This window comes from Beta vulgaris, chromosome 9 (assembly GCF_026745355.1).
Source record: "Beta vulgaris subsp. vulgaris cultivar EL10 chromosome 9, EL10.2, whole genome shotgun sequence".
In the NCBI taxonomy this organism is placed as follows: Eukaryota; Viridiplantae; Streptophyta; class Magnoliopsida; order Caryophyllales; family Amaranthaceae; genus Beta; species Beta vulgaris.
Genome location: NC_079210.1, coordinates 16,887,729 through 16,906,766, shown reverse-complemented (window position 1 = coordinate 16,906,766; position 19,038 = coordinate 16,887,729). Strand labels below are relative to the sequence as shown.

Here is a 19,038-nt window from a genome sequence, read left to right as displayed (position 1 = left end):
AAGAGGTGTGCTTGCGATCGTCTTGCACCCCTAGTGAGAGTATATTATAAAGTTGAGTAAAATTTAAATTGAGTGTTGAGTATACAAGCGGTGAACTTGAAATAATTGAAAATTATCAAGAAATTCAGCCATGTATCATAAATTCAAGTACGAATTAAAAATTTCATGATAAATTTTGTATGTGAATTGGAATACTATCATAAATTTGGGTAATATGTGAATTCGGTTCGGATACAGTTAGAAAAATCAGTTATAATCAATTTCAATTTGAATTGGTTTCAGTTCAATTCAATTTCAATTTAAATCAGTTTAGGTAATTCAATTACATATTCAATTCTATTCTATTCTATTGATCAATCAACTTTTCATTTTTTCACAGTTATTTTCAATTACAATTTGTTTCAATTCAGTTGCAGTTCAGTTTTGATTTTTTTTACAATTTATTTTAGTTTCAGTTGGTTTCAGTTACAATTACTCTCAGTTCAGTTTAATTCAATTCAATTTCAATTGTTTTTATTCAATCAGCAGTTCATTAACCAAATTGACAGCTCTAATCTAGCCACCAAGGCTAAACAAGGTATGCTTGTTTAATTTCTATGTTTGTTTGTACTTGTTGGGGAAAAAAAAAAACAATGGGCTATCCACTATCCAGTACAATTTGCTTCAACCAAATCTAAGATAAGATATACATTGCACGTATAAGAAAAAATTCAAAAAAGTAATTCATTCTACCATTTTTCTACAAACAATAATCTCATCCGCTGATAAAAGCTTGGACTACATATAATCTTGTAGGTATGAAATTATATAAAACACTCAGCTCCTTTTATTAGTTAACTCTGGAAAACCAACGAACCTTCAAGATAGGAGTACATCTTTATTCTTCATCCCTGTACATATGCCAGAATCCAATAGATTATACCACTTCCATGATAACAAGTTGTAATATATACCTGAAACTGTGGTGAAACCCCCAATCTGTACCATATGGTCCCTATCAAACAGATAAAAATTATGGTTGGGACATCTTGTGCTCATAGTTTCTCTTGGAATCTTCAATGTTAGTCTGAAGTTCCGTATACATGTTCAGTGAACGCTCTGCGAAGCTACAAATCTGGGTCAGAAAAATGATAAAACTTGATTGGAATTGATCATATCCTGTATTCCACTCGTCGAAGGCTTCATGAGTACGCCTTTCAAGCATGAAATCTGCTCCTTCATGGGCCTTCTTCCCTTGGACTTTATCCTGGTGCGGTATCAAGTGAGAAATCTCAGTCGCTAACCCTTTTATTGTATCTGTCACTTCCTTCACTGGCAAATTATCAAGTGAGTCAAGCCAAGCACCACAGGTAGTGTATATTGGTGGGCCTGAAGTTCTCAATTTATCATGTGAGGAACCCGACGACCACCTTCTCTTCTTTGAAGATTTCTCCTGAATGACACATTTGTTTAGCCATACATTAATTGCCTGAATATAGGAGGTCAAAGCATTCATCCATTTCGTGAAACTCAAGGATAGATTGCGCAATTCATCTTCAAGGAGGAGGGTGATGTGACGACGTGATTCTGATTGTAGGGATAGTTTTAAGCTGCCGTTGCTAAATGCAATTGTAATTATGTGCACCTGAAGTTTGTGGCACTCAAACATCACTTCCCACATTCTTCGTAATCTGTCACGAGATGAACTTAATAAGTGAGATATTCTATCAAAACAGAAACAAAGAACAGTCCAGATAGGCAGATAACAATTTCAAAATGTTTAAATCATATCTAGAAAAATTGAACAAGATGGTGAGCCTAGCATTCAGTACGGTAAGAAATTTCAAAAAAAGCAGTTCTTCCACAGCTAAGAAAAGTGGAAAACAATGATCGAAACAATTAATTCGACATCTTGCATAGAACTCAAGAATAAAGAAGGTATTTTATTTCAGAAGATTATTAGAGAGAAAAGGTCATTTTCAGACTTTAATGATCCATAAGAGGAGATAACTGGTTAATACCCTTGAGTTTCCTCGAGTTTCCATGTTAAACAGATTAGAAAATGAAATTATAAAGTTACTGTGCAGCACAGATCAAGTATTATCATGACTAAGAATGCTTTAGGCTAGTTAAAGGGCCAAGAAGGACAAAGAAGAGGAATATGAGAGTATTCTTTTGCCCGATCCAAACCTTTGACGATGTTACCACGCCAAGTCAATACTTATCATCCGGTATAATTAGGAGCTATACTATTTTTAGTCAGATTGATACGGGTCAAGTTAACGTCAGAATAAGTGAGACAATAACGGCTCAATATTAATTTGGACGATAAAAGTTACAGGGGTAAAGGTTTGATAGAACATTAAAATCCAGTCACTATATCACCCTTTTTTTTTTTGCACTCTTCGATTTGTGTTAATTATGCATTACATGTTTCATATCAAACATCATTCCAAGCTCTAGCATCATTTTCCACTTCCTCATTGTTCTAAATCAACCCAACTACCGCTTCCTCCAATCTGATATTAAGTAAAATACTTTCCATTTTTTGCCGTTTTGAAAGAAATAAAACATCCCTTTAAGTCTTAAGATATTGTGGTTTCCCTCTCTCCAACCTCGTCACATGGACACCTCTTCTTATCTGTAACTATCACAGCCCTCATCTCATTGTCTCTTCAATATTTGTGTTAACCCCCTATGCTGCACTTATTTGTGAATAGAGGAAGTAGAATCAAAAACTAAACTAGCATTATAAATTTATGATAATACGTTTTCAGATGAACTTTTAAGAGTGAAAGCAAACACAATTTACCTTAATTTATCAATCAGACAATTACTTTAGGACCCCTAAAACAAGGATGAGAGTTCAGTCAGCAATAGAGTTAGTTTGTATTGTATATGGTTCAATTAATAATTTGGTCATCTACACTCATTGACAAGCCAATTATCTCAGATTAGAAATTCCACTGTCATCAAATCTAGCCAACTCCAAGTCAATTGAGGTTTAATTAGGGTTATGAATTTTATTATAATGGTGTGAAAGAGATTTGATGATCAGGGAGGAGCCTAAATCCTTGGTGAACATTTCACCTAGACTTAGGATCTCTAGTACTCTAGATTCCATGTTCATTATACCTTGCTTTCTCTCTTTAAATTCCTTGTGGTTGAGTTCCTTCCCAGGTTTATATTTCATTCATTTCCATGTTCAAACCAGGAATTCGAGGAATATGTTCCGTACATAGTACTTTGGTGAAAAGCCAGTTTTTATCCTTAAAGTTGTTTGAGTCCTTCCATTATCACTTTTGTTTCCTTTAGGTGCCGAATGGTACACAACATCCTTCTCCTGGAAATTGATTCCCAACTTCATCCTTCAAACATGCACGGGAATAAGCACGAATAAGTGTTTCAGTTATGAAGACCGCAAAGTAACAAAGTAAACTTGAAATTGGACCCCGAATATCGAGGCTGCAGAGACAGTCAGCAAACCAACATCAAAGCAACTGTGTAGTCGTGTTGGTGATCCTTGGCTTCCATTAATTCTTTACATTTCTGTGGGCCAAAAAGGGACAGGTCCCTGTTTTCCCCAGCAAAACTTTGGAATTATTATTCTTTTCTTGATGTGTTTGATTGACTCAACCCTACTGTTTTATCCATGGCTTAGTGCCTAAGAATTTTTTTAGCTGTTGCATAATTTAGTTCAACTTCTTTCAAGACAGTATGCACGGCGTGCTCAGAGAAAGGCTTCCTTTGATCCTGAAGTATAGTTTTTGGCACAAGGCCCACCAAAGCACAAAGGGTTCCTGGAGCCAGCGCACCTTTTATTCATGTTTATTTCATTTTTTGCATTAGTGGTAATTAAGAGTATATTTAAGGAAATTGATATAACCCTTTTTCTTCCAAAATTAGAAAAGATCTTAAAAATAAAAATAAAATATAAATAATACGGTTTTTTCACCAAGTACCCCCGAGTTTTCAAAAAATTCACCTGGTACCCTCCATGTTTTCAAAATTCACCAGGTACCCCTAAGTTTCAAACTAATACACGGGGTACCCTTAAATGCCCTTAATGACTAACGGCGTTAACCGCCGTTAATCATTAACCCTAATTTTATGCTTTAACCCTAATTAATCCCCTAATCTTAACCCTAATCCTAACCTCTACCCCTAACCCTAAACCCTAACCCTAACCCTAATCCACCACCCATCCCCCACCCTCCCACCACCCCTGCCCCCAGCCCACCCCCCGCAGCTCCTCCCCCACCCCCCGCAGCCCCTCCCCCACCCTCGCGCCGCCCTCCTCCCCCTCTAAGTTCAGTTCAGTAGCCCCCCACCCCTCCCTCCCCATCGCGCGCCCCCGACCTTCCCCCCACCCCCGCGTCAACCACAGCACCACCCCCTTCCATTTTCGCACCCCACCGCCTGCACCCCCTGCGCCGCCTGCAACCCCTTCTTCCCTCTGTTTTTTTCGCTATGGGGGGACTTTTTGTTTCGCGAAAATTGGAGGAGGGTGGTGCAACGGGGTGGGGGAGGGGTGCGAAAATGGAAGCGAGGTGGTGTTGTGGTGGTGCGGGTGTGGGGGTGTACTGTGGGGCTGCGGGTGTGGGGGAGGGTAAGATTTCAGGGGCAGCGAAAATTGCATGGAGTGGGGGCTGCGGTGGGGGTGGGGGTTGCGAGGGTGGGGGAGGGGGGGCTGCTGGGGTGAGGGAGGGGGCTGGGGGTGGGACAGGGGGTAGGGGTGGTGGGAGGGTGGGGGAAGGGTGGTTAGGTTTAGGGTTTAGGGTTAGTGTTAGGGTTAGGATTAGGGTTAGGATTAGGTTTAGAGGTTAATTAGAGTTGAAAACAGAAAATTAGGGTTAATGACTAACGGCGGTTAACGCCGTTAGTCATTAAGGGCATTTAAGGGTACCCCGTGTATTAGTTTGAAACTTTGGAGTACCCTGTGAATTTTGAAAACTTGGAGGGTACCAGGTGAATTTTTTGAAAACTCGGGGGTACTTGGTGAAAAAACCGTAAATAATATGAGAAGGCCGCATGGCTACTCACTCGTAGAGGGGCAGGGGAAAACTGGGAAGTGGGATACCATCCTAACTCACCATAAAAGAAACTAGAAATCCTTCAAGCTTCCTGTAAAGCTCAAAGTCTCGAAGAGAAGGAGAAAAAAGAAAAAGGTTGATCAAAAGAGAGGAATGAAAGTGGGGAGGTTGATAGATTCAGACGATGAAGATAGAGAGTGAGATAAGAGTTAATAAGAGAACATTGAAAGGAGAGAGAGAAAGGAAGGGGCAGAGACCGAAGGGAGAGAAAGAGAACCGACGACATCCACCGCCTTTTGGCAGACATCACTAGAGATTTTCTCTCAAAAAACATTGAATTTAAAATTACTTTCACTCTATCTCTCTCATAAGGGTTACCAACCCATAGGATCACCCAAATATTTTCCCTTATAAACCAAATTGCACCTCAACTAGTTCGGTCTAGTTCAGTCAGAATTTTTCAAGTCTGATGTGGTCACTTATCCTAGCTAAACTTTGACCATATTTTGATGCTAATCTATAATAATAATCATGTTGAATTCATCTCGTCATGTATTTGTCAAAATCCTAACTTCTACTAATACAGAATTAAATATAACTAATAATAAGTAAACAGAAATAAATAAAAGTCTAGTATGAATATTTTAGTCTGATCTGATTCTAACAAGGATAAGTAATACTGAAATAAGGTGAAGTTTAGTCTTAGGGATAACTTGCATGTTTAGAAGCCATACAAAGCTATTAGGCCTAACGTTTAAGCTAGTGTATCAAATGATAAGTGCAAATTTTAGCATCATTTAGTTGTATATTAGTAAATATTTTAATATATTATTAGAGCATTTGCATTGGATTTGTGCTAATTTGGTCCCTTTTGTAAACATTGTAACTTTCATCGAGTTGTTCGGTGTTTTCCTGTAATTTCAAATACTTTGGACATTTATGTGAAGACATGAGGATGAAGATATTTGGATGAGACTTAAAGTGATATGCCATATGTCAAAAATGAACTAAAGTTAAAAGGAGATGCAAAAAGATTTCCACAATTGTGCTAAAGTGACCCCTCTTCACCATTTTACAAATAACTTTTGATGTAGAAATGATAATGCGACTTCAATTGTAACGGAAACTAGAAATCTCTAGTATATAATAACACTGTAATGGCAGAATGAAGACCAATGAAATTATTGTAGATAAGAATTTGATGTGACGTTTATACCACTGTATTAGAAGCAATATTACTCACGGGGCAATCAAATAATGGTGTCGTTTATAGCACTTTTGACGTTTAACACATCTTTCTTTAGTGTGCACTCACAAAAGAAACTTAAATCGTTCACTCAAGTTTTCATGGTAAAGTATATTGAAAAAACGGTTTTTTCACCATATACCCCGATAAATTTTTTTTTGCACCGTATACCCTTTCAACTTTTCAAATTCATCATATACCCCTCACTTTTTGAAAAATACATCAACTTGCCCTTTGACTAACGATGTTAGACTTCCATTAGTCATTAGACAGTAATCCTCTCCTAATCCTAATTAACTACCTAAATCAAACCCTAATCTAATACCCTAGCCCTAATCTAATACCCAAACCCTAACCACCCCCTGCCCCATCCTAACCCTTCCCTCCCCCTCACCACCACCACCCTCGAAGCCTCCCCTTTCCCCGTCGACCCCCTCCCTTCCCCCGCTGACCCTCTCCCCTTCCCTTCCAGCTGACACCCCCTCCCCTTCCCTCCCCGCTAACACCCCTTCCCCGGCAATCTCATGCAATATTGTAACCTCCACTTCTCTCGCAACCCAGCAGCCAATGACTGGAGCGAAGGAGTGCGCGAGGGAGAAAGGCGGAGCAGCAGGGGGAGAAAGGCGGAGCAGCAGGGGGAGAAAGGCGGAGCAGCAGGGGGAGAAAGGCGGAGCAGCAGGGGGTGAAAGGCGGCACAACTGTGGATGGGTTTAACTAGAGGCTGCCAGCAGCGAGGGTGTTGGTGTCACGACTGCTGCGCGAGGGTGCAGCGCGAGCAAGGGGTAAGGGGTTGCGGGGGTGCTGGGGTCGGGGTTTGCCGCGGGCGTGCTGGGGTCAGGGTGGTGGGGAGGGGAGGGGGTTGGTGGGGAAAGGGTAAGGGGTGGGGAGGGGTGGTTAGAGTTAGGGACTTAGATTTTGGGTATTAGAGTTAGGGTTTGACTTAGATTTAGACTAGCTAATTAGGGTTATGGGGGACTAGGGGGTTAATGACTAATGGACATTAACGTCGTTAGTCATTAAGGGCAAGTTGATGTATTTTTCAAAAAGTGAGGGGTATATGGTGAATTTGGAAAGTTTTATACGGTGCAAAAAAAAAAAAAAAAAAAAATTGTCAGGGATATGTGGTAAAAAATTGTTTTCAAGAAAGCATAATGAAGAAGGGTTACAGCAGGTTTTGTAAGCTTGGCGTCAGCAAAAGATCTGAATAGATTGACAAAATGAACTGTTACAAAATCTCAACTGATACTTAAAGTTAGATTGGTCAAAACATAATTGACGAGTCTCTCAAAAGGTGTCTCTCAGAAACGTAACGGCCCAAAAAAGCAGCCAAACCACACCGTACACGTGCCACAAACACGAAACAAGCCAACCGAATGTCTACGACAATGTGTGTGGTGTTGTCCACTTTAAGAGAGGGATCACTTCAAACACTATATAAAATTATTTCTCAATTAAATAAAGTAAAACTCGTCTAATTCTTCTTGCACGTAGGAAGAACTTTTCCCATTCCCAGAAACATGGGGATTACATTATAGCCTTCGAAAATTGGGGATTTTGATTGAAAATTGTAAATTAGCTAAATTAAACATGGGGATGATAAAGGACGACGTCAGATGAGGCGGTTAAGCTTTGCGTGGTGGTGGTGCGGGCTTCGCTGCTGTTGCTGGACTTCGCAAGGGTTGCACAGCAGAGGAGTTCTACAAGTTGGTAAAAATAGTGAGAGGTGAAATAGTGAAGACTGTGATGAGGGCGTGGGATGCGACGGATAAGTCGTGGAAACCGAAGGGAGGAGAGGAGTGGGGTTAGGATTGTGTATGGGGGTTTGTTTGGGGAGGGTGATGATGTGGCAAGTGGGGAGGTGGAGATTGGGAGGGTTGTTAGTGTGAGGAGAGGAAAGAGGGAGTTTGCCACCATGTTTCAATGACTTTGAGCCAAAAATTTACATGTTAAACACCTGGCAAGTAAAGAAAAATAGCAAAAAAGAGTAGCTTAGTGGGTTTCGAAACTGAAATATCTACAACTGAACCACCAAAGCACATCTTATCTTATGATAATAACTTAGGCCAATTGGAATTTATCAATTTTGGGATTTTTTTGTAGCCTTTTTTTGCCGTCTTTTGTCGAGTTTCTGACTTGGGATTCTTCGTATATCGTCGTCCTCTTACCATAACAATTCTTGGGTAAAACCGCTCAATATATGATTCTTATATCCCACAAAGTGTCCCCAACGATTTTGGGCCGATTTCGTCCCAAAGCCTTTGGAGCCGGAAAAGTGTACATTATAGCCTTCGATTTGGCCAAAACGGGGGCATCCGGGGGACCTGGATCAACTTTCTCCCGAATTCGTACCACACGCCTACATAGTCACCCTTGTCCCCCACGCCAAGTATCGGGGGACGGTTTGGCCGTTTGGGTTGTTTCAAGGCCGTTTTACTCCATTCTTGGAAAAACCGTTTTAAAGGCATATGGCCCTCTTATCATAACCATTCTTGGGAAAATCGCTCAATATATGATTCTTATGTCCCACAAAGTGTCCTTAACGATTTCGGGCCAATTCCATGCCCGGGTCTCGAGAGCCGGATTATCGTGGATATAGCCCTCTTACTATTCAATTTGGCTGGAGGCCCCTGAACAACTTTCTCCCAAATTCGCCCCACAAGTATTTCATGTCACCCGGGTCCCCCACGCCACTTTTCGGGGTTCGGTTTGGCCGTTTAGGTTGTTATCCAGCCGTTTTACACCATTCTCGGAAATAAACTATTTATAAGGCATATTCTCAATATATGATTATTATGTCCCACAAAGTGTCCCAAACAATTTTGGGCCGACTCCCTCCCGGGGCCCTGGAGCTAGAAAAACGTGGATGATAGCCTACGATTTGGCCGAAACGGGGGCATCTAGGGGTCCCGAAATAACTTTCTCCTCAATTCGTACCACAAAACTACATAGTCACCCTTGTCCCTGATGCCAAGTATCGGGGGACGGTTTGGCCGTTTGGGTTGCTTCGAGGCTGTTTTACTCCATTCTCGGAAAAACCGTTTTAAAGGCATATGGCCCTCTTACTATCACCATTCTTGGGAAAATCGCCCCACAAGTGGGTTAGGGGCTGGGAATTGGGTAGAAAGTTTGGGCTCATATTTTGTTAGTAGAGTCTAATTAAGGTTTAAGTTGGGATTGAAAATCAATATATAAATAGTAATATTTAATATATCGAACATGTTTGCGAGCTTTCGAGCCGAACTCCACTAGGCTCAGGCTTGGCATGTTAAAGTCTCGATAGCCGATCCCGAACTTGAGTCGAGCCCTCTCGAGCCAAGCTTTGATCAAGCCGAACTCGAACGGTTTGCGAGCCACCTTGGCTCATTAGCACCCCTAGGAAAGATATAGTTTTTGATATAGACCAATATCCGAGATCCAAGATCAAGGACTCAATATGTTGAGAGTCTGAACAAGGGAAGGACTCAAGAGTAACAAGCTTTCCATATATTTTGTAAAGTATCTTGTTTCTCATTGTGATGGTTGTAGCTCCCAACAGTGCATTTTTACGTTTGTTTAATGAAATGATATCGAGCTTAAAGGAAAATCAATTTATATGAAAATGAAAGAAAATTAAAGTAATTGGATAATACTTTTTCTACTTAAGAAAATCAGATGAACATACCCTTCAATCAATTCCTCAAGCTGTGGCTGCAGCTCTTTGTCCCGCAATTCTTCAATTCTCCTTGATACTGAATCAATTCTGTGAATCGCAACTCGGATCCTAGAATGCAAATCCTTGACGACAGCACGAGTCTTGTCAATCTTGTTTTGGCCTTCACACCTAGATTCTTGTTCTCTCAAAAGCTTACATTTCATGTCATACTCCCTTCTTACAAGCTGACTAGCCTGAAAGTAACAAAAGTTTCAAATAAATTCAACAATACAAAAATGAAGAATGTACACAAACCATCACTAAAGCCCTTTTAATACCTCAATAAGCAGTTAGTCAGACAGAAGAAGCATTCTATTCAGAAATTATATAGAAAGTAATTTTCAAACAGTAGCTTTTCTGGAAACTAACCAATTATCATGCAGAATTAAACAGCATATGACTCCAAAAGCAAGAAAAACAACCACATTTGATTGGAGAAACTAATTATATTGAACGACCACGACAATTAGTCATATATGTAGCAAAGAGTATCTAAGCCAAGTCCCTGTCTTCAGATTCCCCAAGATAAAGACAGGCTATGAACCCAAAATCAAGTATACGACCTACATGACACTAAATTGAAATCTAAAGTTAATATATCCCAAAAAAAAAGGTTGGCCTAATAAAAAAAACCTTGTAATTGGACAGTTTCCAAGATGAAGCCCAATTGTAACTGAACAGGGAAATTTGGAGTTACCACAAAGGAAAATACACATCATAGTTTAAGGCAGCTTAATTTCTAATAAGCTATTCAGTATATGACATACCCAAGCCCAAATCTTTCCACCTTTCCCTGTCTCTTAAAGGACCCATGGTAACTTATCTTCAATATATTCTCACATAACATCCTAAAAGGTCTCCAAATCAAAGTCCCAAGCATTCTTAACATGAATATCACTTGATTAGAATCTAACTAACGATCATTATTACAATAAAGTTCACCTGTTACTGAATGATGGGCAAACAAAGAAGTGGTACGAGTAATTTTAACTCATTGGTTGACCAAATGGCAAAAGTTTTGAGGTGAAATCTAACATATCCTACTATGGCAGCAGTACAGCCAAGTTGTTGGCATCAGACTGGCCAGCGGTCTAATATCTTTACATGAAAATCTAAAACTTCACCTTAGATAGGAATCATAATTTATAGTAGAGCACATCAACTAACATGCTAAAAGCACATATTAAGAAGACATTCAAACACAAGAAAAACCTTCATATTTAGCATACTTCTGATAATTTATTAACGGTTCGTCAAACTGCAGTGTTCATATGTAGTTAAGTATTTATATAAATGCTGGAAACACATCAAAATGAACACAGTTACTGACAGAATTCAAGTCCATCGTGGATCAGCCCTGAAGAAGAGAACAAGTAATGTAGGTCTATGAAACTAACTCTTTCAGTTTCTAGAGATGGTGTACATGCACACCTGCTAAACCATCATTACACAGAAATGAATCCTTGTAAGTCCACCTTTATCTAGTCATGATAATAAATTCCTGGTAGTTGTCTCTCTAAAAATCTCCAGTTCAGAGGTAAGGCTGTGTATCCCCTTCGATATTGGTGGATTTAATGACTTCTTTTGTCCTTGTTCGAGGAAGAACAGGAAGGAACTTGGAGTTGTTGACATATTTATGCTTATTAGCTTGGATGGATAGGGTCTAACTCAAAGCCACACAAGAACTTACAATAAATGTTCAACAAAAAAATGAACCACCCTTTTTGCGACAACAGGATACAACCAGATAGAGAAGTATCTCCTAATATTGAAAATTGATGCGTCACGCAATTTCAAGGCCACACAATGAGTTAGCAGAAAAGATTCAATAAAACAGTATCTCCTAATTCTGAACTTTGTATCAAATCACCGACTAATAGCATAATATAAGTACAAAGATAGCAGAAAAGCAATCCTAAAATGGACGGACAATGACATATTGATTGGAAGTAAATATGAGAAAGCTCCAGCAGGTACAACTCTGGGAATAATCAATACCTTAACTTCATCATAGAGCTTTCTCTCCCATGCGAACAGCCTATCTAAAGTAGACGCATGACTGCCAGAAATTCTGTAGAAATCCTCAAAGAGATCATTTGTAAGGTCCTCAACGTCCTCCCTGGAATGTGATTCGAGAGGGGTCCTGGAGGATGACGAACGTAATGATGTAGTACGATGCCAAGTTAAGTACTTCACTGAGTTGTGAACAGGCTCTGTAGCATACAAATAATAATACATCAGTAGTCAGTACTTCAATACTCCCATTCTGATAAATAACACGAGTCCTATATTAGTTAAGGACGAAGAACTAGTGTAAAGCATTTAGCTCTTTCACATCAACAACATCAAATTCAAACAATTATTAATGAGGTAGCTTAATGTGGGTATTTGGTCAAGGAGTCATAGAAATAGTATTTCAAGACCCGCCACTCATACAAGATCTTTTGTTCTGCTTTTAATCTGTTATTTTGGCGCACATCTTGCTGGATCCTGAGCCGAAACAGTTTGAGTAGGAGGAACCCAAGTTCTCTCTTGTGCTCATAAGGGACCTGGCATAATACCATCTACATTTTCTACTAGCTGTTCTTTCTTATTAAGCAGCTAGTCCCTTAGCTGTATAGGCTTAAATAACAGATTGTGTCATGCCAAAACTCATACATACAAGATAGCTAGTCTAAAAGCCACTTCATATCACTTTCTCTTGAGTTTGGCAGGAACATTCTTGTTGCACAGACGCACTAATAAACGTAATCCACTTAGTGTCGATAGAATGTGTGGCATCTTTCATGAATCTCTTTGTTTATCGTCCATCTATGTTACTCAGACACTAAAACTTTGCCAGAGTATTAGTGTCAATACGCTCTGACGTGAAACCTGGTACTAAATTCGGGTCAGGTAGTTTGCACTCAGACACAACTGGCACACAAAACAGAAATCACAAAAAGGGGGAGAGTAAATCTGGATAAGAATTGGTCTTCAAGACTTCCATAATAAGGCTAAGATTATCAAATTCAGGGCTTGCGAAAAAATTGCTAGCAGTATTAATTCAAATTAAAGCCACCAAAAAAGCAATAAAACATTGAGGCTTTTGTCTAGTGGGGAGAGACAAGTCAATTGGTTCTGGCCAGAGCAATAGTTTTCTTATCCGGTGCATCTGGTTTCATTTCCCTTCTGTGGCAGAAGCTGTCCAGTCCATTTATTTTGCACCATACTCCTCTATCTCTCTCCCCTCCTCTTTTTGTTGTGGCGACTGAAATCTTTTATTCCCTGCCTCCCTCCCTCCCTCTCTCTCTCTCTCTCTTTCTCTCTTGCACTCACTAGGGCTTGAAGTTATGTTTTCATTAGTCACTTTAATGTATGAGGCATAGACTCAGGCTGAACAGCGGCTAAGTGCTCTTTTGTTGGCCATTTGGACTTGCGACTTCTGCTTGAATAATACAACAAACCTAAATCTCACCACTGCAGTGCATTGACAAGAAAGAGTGTGCCATATATGCTGGAGAGCTGAGGGTAACTAAGGACAAACATAAGGCAAACCCACTAGTAGGCACCTAAAAGCACCACGGAAGGGTATACATACCACTGTACAAGCACAAAAATGAAACAATTACCTTCTTGAACTTGGCTTGGATCTTCTCCACAGGAGAAACAGGCCTTGAGTAGAGTAGCTGTTGTAATCCCACCAGCTGCAAAAGAGAAGTGACATGCTTTAGGGGGGAGGGGAAAAGATTACAAAAGTAACCATAAAGAAAAAGATATGGCATTAGAGGATTACATTGTAATACTTTCACAAGATGTCCAAACTTACAATTGTTCCATTTACTTACCCTTCTCAACACATAATAGAATCCATTTCATGCCTTCTCAATCCAGCGAAATACAGATTTGTTTAATCTATAAATGGATGCTATCTGAAAATCTAAGCTATTTATGACTCAGAAGCAAATAATCTATGGAGCACAGCCAAGCAGTCTTCTGCATTCACAATACATATGCGTAGTCCTGTACAATAGATAATGAGAGGAATAAGAGGGTATTTGGTTTGGTGCTTGGTGCACTTCCGTATGTTTCCTTTCCCCACTTTAGGTCAATTAGTTACCCGAATTTTCCGTACACTAATCACCCGCCCCCAGAAAAAAGTATTTCAAGTCCCCTAAATCCCTCAACAACCTTGACTACCAAAACCACCATCCTAACTTCACCCCTACCACTTGCGCCACCACCGCTCCGCACTTGCTGTCGACACCCACAACTAGCAAGTTGTGACTTTACGTCACTGATGGTGAACTCCGCACACTAACACAGGAAGATTTAGCACATCTACAATCACTCCCACTGCCTCCCCACAATTTTCATCCACCCAACCACCAGCCAACCCAATCTAACACCTCCGTCACTAGCACCACTAAACCCAGCACTGACACCACCAAAATAGCACCCCATCATTAGTACTACCAGTCTACCACAACCATCACCAACCTCGTCACCAATGTGGAAACTTTAAGCCCAAACACAATGTCTCCCACAAGGCCACCACCGCTTAAGCTTCACAAGCACCATTTTTATGTGCACCTGATCAAAAACCACTACCAACAGTCAAGAATCAAGATGCACCACCCATTACTAACTCTAATGTAGACTAGAAAGAGATAGAGAGAGAAAAAGAGGTGCAAGGCAATTGGGATCGAGCATTTATTTGTGCTAGGCGAGGCGATTTCAAAGAGGCGCACTTGAGGAACAAAAAGCTCAGCGAGGCACACAAAAACGCACTGAGGGTATAAAAGGCAGATTCCATGTTTACATCAAATTTTTTAATCTTCCTTAGTTGCGCCTCACTTCAATGAAGCGCACTAGAATCCCCATTGCTTCATGCGCCTTGGCTATTAATGAAGCGCACTAGGATCCTTATTGCTTCAATTTGCCTTGGCTTTTTTATACATTGATCTAGCCAACAAAGCTGAAGACCACCATGCTCTAATGACTAATCATCATGTGGTCAAATTTCACCTTCAAGACTCTCCAATCGGAGTCTTGACGGGTCAAATTGGACCATGAACAGAAAGTTTTTGAACGGAGTGAAGAGATAACAAGGCAAGGTGAAAGATGAGGAAACACGCCGCCAAGATGGCGGCAGATAAGGGAGATGATGGCAGAAAAAGAAAACCTCGGCGGCAGCAGATGGTCATCATGGTAAATTGTTTGTTTGGACGGAGGGGAGAGAGAGGATAATTACAGGTGGTGGTGAATGAAAGTAAAAGCAGGCAGAATGTTACTTCCATTTCTTATATATTAAAACACCAAATAAGGAAGGAAGGAATAAGGTTTTCTATTCCCCACTTATCAAACAAGAACATTCAACTCCCTTTCTTTTTTTTTTTTTTTTTGTTCCCCTTATTTCCCTTATTGTTTCCTTTCCTTTCCCATGTGTTAACCAAAGGGCCCCTAAAAAGGGATCAGAGCTCTCAACTCCTCTAACATTGGTTACATCATTATTTTCCTCTATCAACTGCTTTTTTGGGTAGGGTGGGAAGACTCATGAGTGATGAGATTCCGTGTTTCAAACCTGAGTAACAAAGTCTATATAATATGAAATTGAAAGACCTCTATTTCTTTTACTTCCTAACATATATTATACTGTACACACAGTGAAGGCAGGCCAAATTTGAAAACCTACCAATCCACACAAGCTTATTTTAACCACGCTAACCTGATGCAATAGATACTACTCCCTCCGTCCCATAATATAGTGCTTGTTTCTTTTTTACACGGTCTCCAAGACGTAACTTTGACCTTTAATATCTTCAATTCCGTATTAATAAAAAATATAAAAAGTTGATATTATGAAACTACACATTGAGAGAATCTAACAAGATCCCACATGAATGTGTTTTTTTATATATACAAATGAGAATATTCGGTCAAAGATTTTAAAGTTCGACCCACCAAAAATGAAGTAGGCACTATATTATGGGACGGAGGAAGTACTCCCTCCGTCCTTTTAAGATTGCTCCATTGGAGTATCTTTACTTATTTAAATTTTTGTTGGTTGGAGTTGATGAGAGAGAAGTGGTGGGACCACAAGTAGTGTACATGAGAGTAAAGTGGTGGTCCCTCATTGCACTTATGGTATGGGGCCAACTCAAAGGGACAAAAAGAAAAAATAAGGAGAAGAAGAAGAGTTGGGGCAATCTTAAACGGACGGACGGAGTACTCATTAATCAATAATTTATCCAAGTGTTAAAACTAAAAAAATAGATTTCAAAGACTTATACCAGTGAGCTTTTATCCCAAGCTTCAAAGTGAGATTGACATTCAAAAGATTATCTCTTGAGAGAATCTCAAAAACATCAATGGCACATGAAAACAAAAGTTGAAGGAATAGTAATGAAGAAAGAATAATGACTGGTTTCTCTTTCTCTAGATTAAATGGAAAGAAGTTGATTAAACGAAAAGAAGTAATAAGAAAGGGCCTTACACTCTTTCCCCGGCAATAAAGGGCGAAAATGCAACTTGTTTGCTTCTAGCATTCTCGGCACTTCTTTTCCAGCTTCAGAAGCCTTAATAAAAAGAAGCTCGACTTCTCTAATACTAGAGAAGAAATCTTTAGGGGAAATCTTATGCTCAAAATCGTCATCTTTCCCTGATGCCACTTTAGCTTCAGGAGTAGCTGTAGCTTCTGAAGATTTTGTTTTCAAGGGTGACAATAGTGGAGAGTTGACCGTCTCCTCATCATATGATTCATTCTCAGCTTCAGCATTATCCACAATCTGTACTGTAGGCGAAGCGCCAGTGGCACCATAGTAATCTTCTCGGTTAAGATTTTTAAAGCTTCGAACTAGTGTATCTGAAGAGGGATCATCAAATTCATCTGACTCGGATCCTTGGCTTGAATCAGAGAGGATTTCCTCCTCCCCATGTTCCAGTTCAAGAGCTTCCTTATCTTTTTTAAAATGTTCGAGGTCACCATTGTTTCTAAAATTGTGGTCTAAATCTCTTTCCTCATGAGATGATATGTGATTGTCAACCGGATGGAAAAGCCCAAAATAATCCCAAGGTGGATTTTCAGGTAGGTGGGGCGGACTTCCAGGATCCTGAGTTGGGGCTTCTGACGGATTACGCTCATTTTTCCCAAGAGATCGAGGAGTGGTATTATGCGGTGTGCTTAATGCAGTAACAGTCCCAGTGGTAACTACCGGAGGCTTTTCTTCAACCTTTCTGGTGAAGCTGCCCCTAAAATTCATACGATGAACCTGATAGCGGCCTGCAGTTGGAGGAGAAGGAGTCGGCGCCAGATGTTCATTAACCTCCACACGTGAAACTGATGGGGAAGGAAATGAAAATCGAGAAAGTGACTTCTCAGTCAAAGCAAGTGGTTCTGGAGTAGCACTGGTGGAGGTATACAGGGAAGACTCCACTGGAACATCTGGTTGCACAAACTTTCTAACTGCTGTCCCAGTACTCTTCAAAGAATAGATGTAAGCAACATGAGCAGCAGCTAGGGCGCACCTTCCATCAAGAGCTTGCCGAATAAACTTCTTCCTTTCACGGCATAACTGCAGGGCCTTGTCATCTTCCACCTTAGAGCTTGCTGCCCCCATATCTCCAGACCACTAACACAGCACCGCACTCATGAAAAGCAACTGCAGCAGAGACTTCTCCCTATAAGTTCAGTAGCCCACAAAAGCCAGCATGTCAGTAATCATTGACAACCACAGGAAACCAACAAACATCCGAGGGCAGATTTTATTATCATGCACACAACCACAGTAAAAAATTCCACCAAATGCTTCTTCAGATGCCAAATTACAATGGAGAAATTGCAACTCCAATAAATTTTTTTTTTTAAAATGTAAATCGTATAAATATCTCATTGTTGGGATTGGGTCAAAACAAAGCAAAACAATTAACAATGAAAATAACACATGTTACCAGACTGAAAAATGGACAAGATAAAGCACAAAGTCAATACATTTACAATGTATTTACTGTTGTAGATTGGAGTAGCACTCGAACCATGAATTTAGCTCATCGAATATATATCATTTACACAGTCATGAATCATCATGCTGTTGCAGTAAATGCTCTTTCCATCATTGACAACCAAAATTCCACCATAAAAAGTTCTAAACTTTTCAAAATTCAACAAGCTAACTATGAAATCAAAACGACCCACAGCCACATGCGTATCTACAGATAATATATAAACATGAACAACTTTCAATTAGAAATAATTAGAATTATGTGATGAAACAACACAGCCATAACTGCAAGAGATAAATAAGTAATCTAGTACAAACACACTTTCTATTACCATATTCAAAGTCAATAGATTCAAAAGCATAGTGAAAAACATTGAGATCCCTAAACTCAAAAAAGCTGCAAAATTTAAAATAAAATCTTTAACAACCGACATAAATCAAGTCTTTGAGTGATGTATGAATCTCGCATATCAAATTTCATCCCAAAAACATCATTATATTGCCTCAGCTTCAATCACCTAAACTGGGTCCAAACTAAATGATCATAAAATTGGAAGTGAAATATAGAAGCATATGTATAAGTTCAGTCAAGATGAGTACTTACCTCAATAAAATCTAATTGCCCAGAACAAAATTCAGTTGAATTACAATGAACCAGAACAAAATCAAACAGGGCAAATGAGAAGAATAATATTTGAAAAAAGGGATAGAATATTGGAATTGGAAGGGATAAATCTGAGAGATTATCAGTGAAGCAATAATATTGTAGAACTGTACCTAACACTTGGTAATCCAGCTATAGAAGTAGCATCAACTTGGATTTCAGAGAAGAATATATATGACTATGAGAGAATAGTTTATGTTAATTGTTACTTCTAGTCTCAGAAAGTGTGAGGAAGAGAGAGAAAAGAGAATCAGGACAAGGGAATTTGCATGCAAAAGGAAGTAAGCGCAATTGGAAAGGTGAAAGAGTTTGTGGGGCTATGACGCCTCCCAGCAACATGCTTAGTCACGCCGCACTAGGTGCATAAAAAGTAATTTATCTACTAGTTTTAGGTATGTACGGGAGTCTTTTTTTTACTTTATGCTTCTCGGGTTTCAAAAGATCTT

At 39.7% G+C, this 19,038-nt stretch overlaps 1 protein-coding gene across 2 annotated transcripts; it reads right to left on the bottom strand.

The window, feature by feature from the left end:
- Positions 1–638: 638 nt before the first annotated feature.
- Positions 639–18,880, bottom strand: LOC104903109 (hypothetical protein). 2 transcript variants are annotated; one of them, XM_057392130.1, is made up of 6 exons: positions 18,533–18,880; positions 16,425–17,608; positions 13,561–13,635; positions 11,948–12,162; positions 9,920–10,143; positions 639–1,670 (listed from the first exon to the last, which is right to left on the bottom strand). In XM_057392130.1, the coding sequence occupies exons 2-6, from the start codon at positions 17,545–17,547 to the stop codon at positions 1,013–1,015; spliced, it is 2,295 nt and encodes a 764-aa protein (XP_057248113.1). In that variant the 5' UTR covers positions 17,548–17,608; positions 18,533–18,880; the 3' UTR covers positions 639–1,012. The 2 variants fall into 2 exon arrangements, with proteins under 2 accessions (XP_057248113.1, XP_010689399.1); XM_010691097.4 differs by having other exon boundaries at positions 18,706–18,880.
- Positions 18,881–19,038: the final 158 nt, after the last annotated feature.

Excerpts from the sequence above, each read along its gene's own strand:
- LOC104903109 (XM_057392130.1), bottom strand. The coding sequence starts at position 17,547 with ATGGGGGCAGCAAGCTCTAAGGTGGAAGATGACAAGGCCCTGCAGTTA. Across the intron at positions 13,636-16,424 it reads TTTATTGCCGGGGAAAGAGT|CTGGTGGGATTACAACAGCT; the intron begins GTAAGGCCCTTT and ends TCTCTTTTGCAG. Across the intron at positions 1,671-9,919 it reads CTTGAGGAATTGATTGAAGG|ATTACGAAGAATGTGGGAAG; the intron begins GTATGTTCATCT and ends ATCTCGTGACAG.